Consider the following 12,133-nt stretch of genomic DNA (forward strand, 5'->3'; position numbering starts at 1 on the left):
TTAGCTGGATTCGCATTGTATAATAATAATACTAAGCAGACCATTATGCCAAATCCTATTACAACAGCAAATTTCTTTGTTACCCAAAAAAGGAAGATTGCCTGCTTGCTATTTATTAAGCACTATTCGGTGTTACGATACTCCAGTTCAGAAAAATAATTTACAGTCTTCTAAATGTCATACCTTAAGGATTTTACTAGCATTTAAGTGTTAGCATATAGGGTAAGTTGGAATAACCTATCAAATGCAGGTTTCTAGAGATCAAGAGACTCCTATCAGGATCTCTTTAAACTCTGGATTGGAATTAGTCATTGTCTTATTGACTTGTTGACTTTGTGTGTAAGTATACAATTTCCAATCATACGTTGTAGCAATATCGGAAGCTGAGCCAGTCTTACTATCCGCTCCTGGAGTGTCTTACCCAAGACCACATGGGCTTCATCACCAACTTGGAGGCTCCCGTGCTCCTGTACGTCCTCACATCTATCTCCGAGGGACTCACGACTCTGGGTAAGGGTGATGGGGTATGCACATTGTCTCCACAGGAAAAACTTGGTTGTGGTCTCTTCCTGTGTATTTATTAAGAACTCAATCCAGCAAAGGAGAAAGAGATACTATGAAGTCAAACTGATTATTTTATTAATACTAATTTCAAGTAGCAAATGCATGTTTTCATACTCTGATATACAGTTTTTTGTTGTTGTTGTTCTTTTGGGTTTTTGTTGTTTTTTTTTTTTTTTGCCAATCCTGGGGCTTGAACTCAGGGCCTGGGCGCTGTCCCTGAGCCTCTTTGTGCTCAAGGCTAGCACTCTACCACTTGAGCCATAGCACCACTTCTGGCTTTTTCTGTTTATGTGGGACTGAGGACTCGAGCCCAGGACTTTATGCAAGGCAAGCACTCTACCACTGAGCCACCTTCCCAGCCCTACAGTTTGTTTGTAATAAGCTTTATTAAGAGGCATAACTTAAATATAATAAAATTCTCTAGTTTTGAGACACCATTTTCAAGGAGTCTTGACAAATGTGGACACACTCAAGAGCTACTACAACCAATGTACAGAATGCTCCTATCACCATGCTAAACGTCCAGATGTCCCTACAGAGCAGTCCTTATCCCTGCTTCCAGTGCCAAGAAACCAGTGTCTACTTTCTCGTCCAAGAATATCCTGTATGGAGACTCATACAGAGTCCAGGAAATTATTTGTGTCCGCTTCTTTCATTGATCATGATGTCCTTGAGATCTCTCCGTGCTGTTTTACCTGTCCACTTGTTCTTCCTGTTGCTGTGTATGACTCCATTGTGTGGATGTGCACATGCCAGCCACAGACAATAGGATTGTCTCTATTATTTGATACTTTGAATATAGCCATGATGAACAAGTCTTGGACATGTCTTTATATGACCACTTTTTCCTCTTGGGTAAATACATAAGAGTGAAATTCCTTGGCTCTGCTCACCTGGTGATGGTCAGGAATGGAGAGAAGAAGAGAACGGGGCTGGAGACAGAGATGCCTGCTTCCTCCAACCAAACCTCCCCCCCTCCCCTGACAGCCCCGCACGGTGGGAGATCCTTCACTGTACATGTGTTTGGCAGTCTTTCTTAACTTTTGGTTTTTATCTTCCGAAGAGATTTTCCTTTTCTCTTGAATGTATTAGTATTTTAACTGTAAAAAGAGGTTTTACTGTGATGTTTCTCTTCATGAATACACAATAATCAAATTCTTTTGAGAAGTATCTGTTCAATGTATTTGCTTATTTATTAATTGGATTATTGATTCATTGAGAGTTTAGTTTCTTGAGCTCTCTGTATATTCTGGTTATCAATCCCTTGTCAGTGTATAGCTGGCAAAGATACTTCTCCCATTCTGTAGGAATTGCTGAGCTACTGGAGTTCTAGTTAGAAAGTTACTGCCTGTGCCAGTAAGTTCCTACTATTTTCTTATCCTTTCCTATAATGGTTTAGAGTTTCTTGTCTGTGTTTCATTTTGAGTAGTTTTGATGGCTGTAACCCCAATTCAGTGATCTCTTTTCTAGATATTTTAATCTAACTTATTAATCCTAAATATTTTTTAAACTTCAGACATTGTGTTTTTGTTCTCTAAAAGTCCCTTTTGTGAGAAGGAATGGGTAGGCTGGCCGCAGACTCCGCAGCCTCTCGAGAGAGATGAGGCTCCGGGCGTGCACAGCGTAGTCTTTTTCATGCCTTTCTTTGTCTCTTGTCCCCTCATCAAGTTCATGGTCTCCCTTAACTTTAATCCTATTTACAAAACTTACAACTCTTAAAGGCATTTCAGAATTTGCTTCTGCTCACTTGTTTTTCTCTTATTGGTCATACTTTTTTCACATTTTATGCCCTTGTGATTTTTTTAATAAATGCCAGACATTAGCAATTCTATTTTGTCTCTTGTTAGATTTTGAATTTTGATAGCCAGGCACCAGTGGCTCACACCTGTAATCCCTAGCTACTCAAGATGCTGAGATCTGAGCATCGCAGTTCAAAACCAGCCTGGGCAGGAAAGTCCATGAGAATCTTATCTCCAGTAAAGTGCTCAGAAAGAGGCAAAAGTGGTGTTGTGGCTCAAGTGATAGAGCACTATCCTTGAGCAAAAGATGCTCAGGAGCAGTGCTGGAGCACTGGCAAAAAGGAAATAAATAACAATAAGATTTTGGATGTCCTTTCAGTTTTTGGGTCAGTTTGCCTTGCTTGGATCAAAGTATGGTCTTTCTTTTGGAGTCATTAAGCCCACTACAAAGGGGCCGGCCCCGTGAGGACGCACCAGTGAGCTGTGCTGGTTTTGAGCTTTCGGGAGCTTTTTTCTCACACTTGGACAAACACTAGAAAGGACTCCCGTGCAGCTATCCATGAGCGTCTCCCTCTGTACGTGTACATGCCAGGAGATGATACCGCTGCCTCACCCTCCCCACCCCAGGTCTCTGGCTTTGTTTCGGCTTCCCTCCCTGACCCACAGCCTGAAAACTGCTTGGCCAGCCAGCCTCACAGCGGTGGGGTTTGCTCGTTCCCTTCCCTCTTCCCTCATTTAAAGGCCTGTGCTACTTGTTGTGCAGTAATTGAGAACTGTTGTTTCATCTATTTTGTCCTGTTTGCTAGTTGTTTATGGCAGGAGGGCAACTTCTCATCGCAGCTAATCCTTCATGGACAGAAGCAGAAGCCTGGTCTTTTATTATTACAGCTTAGCTTGACATTGTTTTTTCTCAGATCAGGTAATACTGTGGATTTTGAATTTGTTGTAGATAGCTATGTTATTCTCAGACTATGATCGTGGTCAGGCTTGGAATCTGCATTATAACAAGACTCTCAAAGAATCTTGACAGAACAGCCACCCATTAGGTGTATTGACGGTGGACACACACTCAGAGCCTGAATTTTCCATGGGTGTTCATTTCCCTCTCATCCACGTTGTCACCAAATGTGAGTGCGTGAGGTACTTGGAAAATACTGCTTGTTCCCACTTCCCACCGGACTGCATGCTCCTAGAGGTCGGGGCAGAGTTCCTTGCTCCAGGGGTGAAGTCCGTGCTCACTGACGATTTAGAGAATGAATTAAGGGTAGCATTACTTGGATTACACAGATGAGTAGGCTGTGATCAGAAAGTAAAGTGGTTTACCTGACTCAGTAGTCTGTCCCTTCTTCATCCCACCACGCTGCTGATAAAGGCTGCAGCTTCCACAGCTAGATGCTTAGAAGAAACAGTCTTCTCTGCACTCAGGATTTTTATCTGCAGCCTGCAGCTTCCACAGCTAGATGCTTAGAAGAAACAGTCTTCTGTGCACTCAGGATTTTTATCTGCAGCCTCTTGCATTGCACATTGGCATCGCAAGCTGAAGATGAGGCTGACAGGTAAAGTATATCATTTGCATTCAGTAGCATTACACTGGTTTTGTTGGAGCTGCACGCAGGTTTTAGTTACACTGTCAAGGGCCTCAACAGAAGGAAATGGGAGTCAGTGGTAGATTGTGTGCCTCAAGTCTGAACATAGAACTGATGGCATTTTTAATTTTAGTCTATTTTTTTATCACCCATCCACTCACATCCTTTTTCGCTTAGAGACCAGATACAAGGCTTATGAGATGCTTCTCTTAGGACTCACAGCTCCTTTATTCAGTAATCACCAGTTGTGCACAAACTGTACGATGTACTGAAAAAGACAAGATAGAAAAGGCCTGGTCACAGGAAAGCTTGACTTGCAGGGGGAGAGAGAAACGGTCAGTGGAAGACGAGCACTATCAGAAGATAGCCTGTGGTAAGTGCTGAGCAAGTGATTGGAATGGGTGATGACCATTTCCAGGGACATGCTAGGAGGAGGGTTGGCAGCGCGGTGGAGAGCTTGGGCTGGAGCAGGCAGGGAGGCTCAGGGAGAGAGTGCTTCCTTGGTCAGGAATGGTAAGGGCAGGCAAAAAGTAGAACCAACTAGTAACTGCCCAGTCCTTCCCTGATGAAATTCATCATTAATATATGTAAACAGGATGTATTCTTATTCCTCTACTTTTTGACAGTACTGGAATTTGAACTTAGGGCTTCATGTTTTCTGAGCAGGCATTCTACCACTTGAGCCACTCTGCCAGCCCTCTTTGTTCTGGTTATTTTTGTTGTTGTTGTTGTTGTTGTTGTTGTTATTTTGTCGGTCATGGGGCCTGAACTCTGGGCCTAGGCACTGTCCCCTTGAGCTCTTCAGCTCAAGGCTAGCGCTCTACCACTTGACACAGCACCACTTCTGGCTTTTTTTCTGCTTATGTGGTGCTGAGGAATCGAACCCAGGGCCTCATGCATGAGAGGCAAGTACTCTACCACTGAGCCACCTTCCCAGCCTGTTCTGGTTATTTTTGAAATAGAGTCTTGCTTTATTCCTGGGTAGGATGACTGTGATTCCCCGATTTGCACCTTCTCCACATCAGACACCTGCCGTTCCATTGGTCAGGATGGAGTCTCAGGAACTGGTTGGTCCCAACCAAGGGTCTTCAACCTCCACCTTCCAAATAGCTAGGGTTACAGCCTTGAGCCCCCACACCTGGCTTTCTGTGGTTACTTCTTTTTTTTTTTTTTTTTTTGTCGGTCGTGAGACTTGAACTCTGGGCCTGGGCGCTGTCCTTCAGCTCTTCAGCTCAAGGCGAGCACTCTACCACTTGAGCTACAGTGCCACTTCAGTTTTCTGGTGGTTTATTGGAGATAGGAGTCTCACAGTCTTTCCTGCCCGGGCTGGCTTTGAACCGTGATCCTCAGATCTCAGCCTCCTGAGTAGCTAGGATGACAGGCGTGAGCCACCAGCGCCCGGCTTCTGTGGTTACTTCTATGATAGGATTTTGTCTTTGGCCTGGGCAAGCCTAGACTGCCATCCTCTTATTTATGCCTCTTGCTGTGGCTGTTGGAACAGGCCCATGCCCCTGTGCCAACCTTTTTCCACATTGAGGTGGGGTCTCATGAAGTCTTTTCCCATTGAGGTAGGTGTCTCACGAACCTTTTGCTCATCTGGCCTCAAGCCAGTTTTCCAAGCAGAACTTCTAGTGTGAGCAGCCACACTTGGTCTGAGCTCATTCCTGAGCATCATCATAGTGTGAAAGCAGGGCATTGAAGAGGTCGTACCAGTTAGCGCTTACAGACACTAAATAATGTGGGAGAGAAAAGAGATTTTTTAACTTTTTTGTTCTTGTAATTTTATACTTACTAAGGTGTTGTACAGAGGATTACCAGTTCATAAGTCAGGTAATGAGTAGGTTTCTTTTCTTGGACAGTATCACCTCTTCCTTTGCTTTCCTCCCACCCCTGCCTACAAGTGACACAGGTCATTTTCCACAGTGTCCCTGAACGGCGTGATTGCATCTGTTCAGAGCAAAGAGATCTTTGAATAGTCTGTCAAGCTTGGTATTTAAAGAGATTGAAATTGCCAGGAAAGAAGCAAAAAAAAGAAATCCTCCCTATGTGTCAGGCACTGCGTTTCAGTCTTTACATAGTGTATCTCATTAATGTTTCACGTCGTGTACAAAAAGTAGGACGTATGTAGTATATTTTACACAATGCCTTCAAACCTCAGTGGAGTCAAACATCTTAAGTAATATAGATTAAACCTGTGCCCCTCTGTTTCCAGCACTATGCCTCTCAAATGGCACTTTTGTCTCTGAAATTGCCTTTTAAACTATATTTTTCCAAAACCTTCATCCTTCTGCTGTGGCCAGGGGTTCTGAGCTGAAGCGCGTTTGGGCTCGGCTGGTTATCACTCTTCGTGACTCTCAGTTAAGCAACTCTTCCCCACACAGCTAACTTCTCAGCACAGCTTTCCATGATGCCTCTTCGTAAGCAGGGGGCTATTAATGATGCATGTGCTTCCTGTGGAGGCCAGTTGCCAGAGAGAACAGTACCTAATATACTTAAAATTATTTCCAGGACTGGAGGTGTAGCTTGGCGATAGAATGTGAACTTCACACGTACGAGGCCCAGAGTTCAAAACCACATATCAAAAAAAATCCAAATTTGTCTACATGATGGATGTTACCCTTTAAAAAAAAAAAAAAGATTTTAAGACATGTCATGGTTCACACCTGTAATCTTAGCTCTGACTAGGAGTCTGAGCTCCAAAGCAAGCCTAAGCAGAAAAGTCCACAAGATTCTTGTGTCTAAAATAACCAACAAAATGCTGAGATGGAGACATGGCTCAGGTGGTAGAACAGCAGCTGAATGAATGAGCCAAGCGAGTGTGAGGCCCTGAAATCTTATTCTGGAACCAGAGGAGAAACATTAAAAGCCACGACCTACTACTGAATCTAAAGCTCTGATGTCCACACACCCTTTTGTCAGAAGCATCCCCTGTCTGAGTCGCATGGGATAGCTTGACCTGCAGTGTAAGGAAAGCCAGTGACACCTAGTCTGTAGCACTTTTTTTAAGGTCAGAGATGGGACTTCCACTCAGTACCTGACACTCTTGCTCATTGGCTAGTGCTCTACCAGCAGCGCCATACCTCCAACCCCATCCTTAGCATTATTCATTGTTTTTGACCAAATGCCCTTGATCCTTATGATTGCACATGTTTAAATCTACCTAGAAGTAGTATGTATCTTTTTCAAAGCCCCTAACCGTCAATCAGCCATAATGGAGGCTCCTCTTGCTTTTATTGCAAGGCGTTGTGCCCCAGCCATTGTGTCTAAAGTGTTTGCCTGCTTTTCCACCGCCGAGTGAGCAGATTGAAACCTTTTAATGCAGCGCGTATGCCATGCACAGTCACCAAATCCATGTAAAGTCCATAAACTTTTGTATGATTGATAGCATAGTGCTCCTCACTTGTGAACATGACCACATCAATTTCTGCTTGCTGTTGTAGGTGTTAAGGTACTTAATCTGTTTGTTTTTATAACTGGGACTTCAAATGTAGAGATGTGAAAGAAAAAGAAAACAAACCACCTCAACAAATCTACATCTGACTCATAGCCCAAGCCTGTGCTACCTCCCAGATTCTGTAACCGATGCTCTCTTTCTACAGAGCAATCCCAGTTAGTGGGAAAGACAAAGAAGTCAACCAGTTGATTCGTCAAATTTCCATCACTTTATGAGGAAGAAAACAAAATCTTCTTTCCTAAAAATGTTATAGTCCTGTCCTTTTCCAAAACTGCTGTTTGTATCTTGTCTGTTACTCACTTAATCGTCTGCCCTGGCCCTCCTACTCCAGCTGCTGCTCCCTGCCTCTGTGTCAGGTCTCCCCACACCTCCTTCTCGTTTAACTTTCCCTGACACCTCACATTCAAATGACATGCGGCTTTAAGCTTTTAATATGATAGCGATGCCAAGTGTTATTATTTCTCAACAGAACTCATGACCCTCTCTAGAAAAATTTCTCAAGTGAGTTCAGCCACCCATTTTTATACTCGTACAGTATTTCACTTCTAGTGTATTTTAGACACATATGTGTCTGAGCATAAATAAAATGATAAGAAACTATTCTCTTACTGTTACTTCTCAACCCTACTGTCTCATCTCCTCTGTGGAAGAAAGTCCTGCTTGGGGAGATACGGCAGACTACCAAGAGCCAGGAGTGGTGAGGGAGTGAAGGCAGCGCGTTAGAAACATACCCACAAAATCCAAACTATGTGCTGAGGAAGCAACCACCAATCAGCATGGCCTAGGAAAAGGAAATAGCCAATCAGAATACTAGGAAACTCACTAAAAGCCTTTCCCCAACCACATACACTTGCACAATGGCAGCAGAGATATTCTTGTATTGCTTAGATGGCCTTTACTTCTCTGAGCAGCATGCTAATAAACCTTTGCTTCTCCACTCATTTTGGTAAATTCTTTTTACCAGTCTGAGACTATGAAATCTATAACACACTTCTCTTCTGGAGCTATTATATTTATCATTTTTAATCATTTTTCTTACCAATAAAAAAACTTGTGTTTGCATGCCATCATTAGCCAAAAATCATGGGCACCATCTATGCTATGAGTTGAAATTACGGAGTTTGAATAAACCATGTAATCAGGGAGTTTTCATTTTCTTCTCCCCTTTTCAGTGCTGTAGATCAGACCCAGGACTTGTGCATGCTAGACATAAGCTATATCCTAACCTTAGCTTTTACATATTAAAAAATGAAAATAATGCATGTCATACACAATAGTAGTTAGATGTGAATGAGACGTTAATCTGGGAGTACTATCACACCAATTACAAACTCAGAAAACCTTCAATAATACCAGCTAAACGTCCACATCAAGGAAGACCCCCATGTACTGGGTCAGCCTTCCCTTGTGACCCCTATACATTCTCCCCCTCCTCAAGCCAAGGGTTCTGCTGAGTCCGTCGGCTTCCCGGGGGCAGCCAGCTCTTGAGTGCCCATGGGGTTTGAAGGAGACACTTGATGTTTGCTTATACTTTTCGCTTAATACCTGGTTTTATTTTAGAGATTAAGGATACAGATCTACAGTCTTAACTCCTTTATTTTCATATGATGGCCACCACAGTATTCTAGTTATGTGTCACTGGACATTTCACTTAATCTGAGTCTTAGTGTTCCCATATGTAAAACTTTTAACACTGTAATAACACATAGTAAACTGTCAATAATACCAGCCACTTTTACTACTGATAACCTTATTTTCTTCTCATTGCCGTCTGCGAAGTATTTTACAAATAGTAAGAGAAGTGAAATGCCTTTTTCAGAGTAATAGCACAGCAAATAATTGAAAAGGATGCGTGGCTCTAAAATCTGTTTCCCATTTACAACTGTACTGCCTCCTGTTCATCTCTGCCTGAAAATGACCTTCCTCATATCTAACTGGAATATTCTTTCCAAGCCCAACTCCAGGGTTCCTTCACTATACTCTCCTTGAGTTCTCCAACATGAGTTCGCCCTCAAAGCCATACACGCCATGTGTTGCTCATTTTGACACAGTGACTTCTGCATTAAACTGAGTTCTTTGACATCAGGATGAAGATTACACCCAGGGCACCTGAGGTAGAGAACTTTACACTAAGTAGATAGTTCATAAACTTTGCTTGAACTGAGCAGACGTGTGCAAGACCCAAATGGAGACCTCCGTCCAGTGCAGACCAGGATGTCATTTTCTTATGTGTCTCCTCTGTGCTAGGGCCTAGGTGCACACCAGGTTTAGAAAAACAAGGCAAGAATTTATTTCCAAGGAACTTAGAGTTTGACGTTAATGACTGAAAACCAGGTTTTTTAAACAAACTTTATAATGGAATGCAGCAAACACTTCAACAATGCAAATGAACCCTTATTTACTATTCATACAGATACAGTTGTCTCCTCCAGCTGCTGTACCAGTTTAGACTACATCGTCACTTACCTCTTCAAGCACATTGCCAAAGAAGGCAAGAAGACCCTTCGATGCCGAGAGGCTGTTCAAGCTGGTCAGAGACTGTTACACTTTATGCAGCAAAACCCAGATGTCCTTCAGCAGGTAATCTAGCTTTCACATATTTCCCAGAAGCCAGCCTGCTCCCTACACGCCCTTCTATTTGCTGCCAAGGCTCTCTAGCAGTTGCTCTCTAGGAGTTCTTTCCCTGAAAGCTGATGTACACTGGTCCCAGGGCCCCAGCCTCAGTACCTGCGTGTCACCCAGCTCACCCTGGCGAACCCGAACCCACCGAGGCCCGAGAAAAGGTAGGCACACTGGAGCTAGAAATAGTCACCCTGACTTCTTACCTGGAGCCTCTGAAAAATCCATCTTCAGTCTGCTGTCTGCCTAGTGTTTGCTGCGGCCACTTGCTAGGAACCAGCACAGCATAGTTAGTGTTCTTCCCAAGTTCACATTAGGAATCACTCTTGAGGCAAGTTAGGTAATATTTCCCAAGAGCATGTAATTAACAACCCACATGCTTTTCTTTTCAACTGTACTGTCTAATTGGCTAACTTGAGTTCAGTCTAAGTTTTAAATTACAAACTTTAAATTGCAAATCACAGTTCACAATGTGCATTTTTAAAATGAATATACAGGATATAGTCTGTAATCCCAGCTACTCAAGAAGTAGATGTGAGGGGGAACCGAAGGTTGGAGCGGCTGGAAGCCAGCCGAGGGAGGGCGGGGGAGGGGGGGGGGAGAATGTGATAAGACCATATCCCCAAAGCACGCCCACACTTGTAAACCCAGCTACACAGGAGGTAGGCACCGTGAGGATTCCAGTCTGAGGCCAGATCCCAGGTAAAACACAAGACCCTACCTAGAAAATAAGCTAAAGCAAAAAGTGCTGGGGGGTGTGGCTCAAGTGGCAGAGAACCTACCTAGCAAGCATAAATAAGACCCTGTACACCAAAGCACAGAATGTACAAGCCCAGAATATACATGCCTTTTTAGTGGAGATACTACTGATAATTCTGTATCCACTAAATTGGAAAAATAATATCTTCCTATTTTTTTCTTTTTGTCTTTTTTTGTCAGTCGTGGGGTCTGGGTGCTATCCCTGACTCTTTTGCTCAAGGCTAGATCTCTGCCAGTTTGAGCCATACCTCCACTTCCAGTTTTCTGGCAGTTAATTGAAGATAAGTCTCATGGATTTTCCTGCCTGGCTGGCCTTTAACCACAATCCTCAGATCTCAGCCTCTTGAGTAGCTAGGATTACAGGTGTGAGCCACCAACACCCTGCTGAGTTGTTTTCTTTTGCCAAATTGTGTCCATACTAATCTATGATTTACAAATGTAAATACTTAGTTTCTTGCTACCTTGTCAGTAGTTAGCATTGAAGTCAGCTGTAATCATCAAAAAATATCGCTCAGATTAAAAACAATGATGAAAATAGAATGAGACAACCATGATAATTAAATCTAATTTAAATATTTAAACTTTAATGAAAATTAATACTTAAAAGAACTTATGTAAACTATTTGTGGTGAATGTTCAGCTTAGCAGTTATTTTCTGTGTATGGATTGGGTAGGGGTGTATTCATGTTTTGAGTAATGACCAGGAGCTATAGGTCTGCAACTGATTGGTCTGACCCTAAACGGTTACAACAGGTGGGTGGTGCAGCAAGGGGAGAGGATTTCCTGGGAATCTGGCAAATCCATGGTTATTTATTTCCTCTAGTAAATACATGCTCTACGTCAGCACCAAACACATGAGCACTGTGCCAGACGAAAGAAAATCAATATTCATGGATTTTCCAGATATCAGACCCAGCCCTCCCCGCCATAGCAAGAGACAAGTCTAAAGCCAAGTCACTCACCCAACATGGAGCGGTAATCACTGCACTGTCCCATAATCTGTAGCAGAAAGTTTTAGCCAAAATTGGTCATCTGTGAGCACAGAAAATGGTGGTGCACGAGAGCATCAAGTGTGTCTTTACTCAGGACCACCTTGCATTTGCTGGCTTAAATAATCTCTCTGTGTTAATAAGAGGTGGTAATCTTTCACTTTATTGTATATGACTGAGATGTGATAAATCTTTATTAACAACGGAATGCATTCTATTTATTTGGATTGTAGGCTTTCAGATACATTTTAAATATTGATGACTGGTCCCTGGTAGTCAGCATACATGGGATTTGCATCTGCCCGGGTTTCTATCATCTTGAGTGCCTCTGATGTCAACCATTGGGCATGGTAATGCCTGACATCATCTCCTCAGGTCACCGACCACGCTGACCTCTATTCTTACGCTCAGGGTCTGCCGTCT

The 12,133-nt window shown here is 43.0% G+C and overlaps 1 protein-coding gene across 4 annotated transcripts in view; it reads left to right on the forward strand.

Moving 5' to 3' along the window:
• Positions 1–12,133, forward strand: part of Ranbp17 (RAN binding protein 17) — a 216,685-nt gene that overhangs the window by 182,697 nt on the left and 21,855 nt on the right. For 3 of the 4 annotated variants that reach the window (XR_006146423.1, XM_042672349.1, XM_042672350.1), the window contains 2 exons: positions 372–510; positions 9,757–9,923. Coding sequence is in view for 3 of the 4 variants with exons in the window: in XM_042672349.1 (XP_042528283.1) it covers positions 372–510; positions 9,757–9,923 (306 nt within the window). In the remaining variant the exon portion in view is untranslated. The remainder of the gene's footprint in view (positions 1–371; positions 511–9,756; positions 9,924–12,133) is intronic. The other variant, XM_042672352.1, reaches the window with a different exon arrangement.

This window comes from Dipodomys spectabilis, unplaced genomic scaffold, assembly GCF_019054845.1.
Source record: "Dipodomys spectabilis isolate Male_0828 unplaced genomic scaffold, ASM1905484v1 ptg000699l, whole genome shotgun sequence".
In the NCBI taxonomy this organism is placed as follows: domain Eukaryota; kingdom Metazoa; phylum Chordata; class Mammalia; order Rodentia; family Heteromyidae; genus Dipodomys; species Dipodomys spectabilis.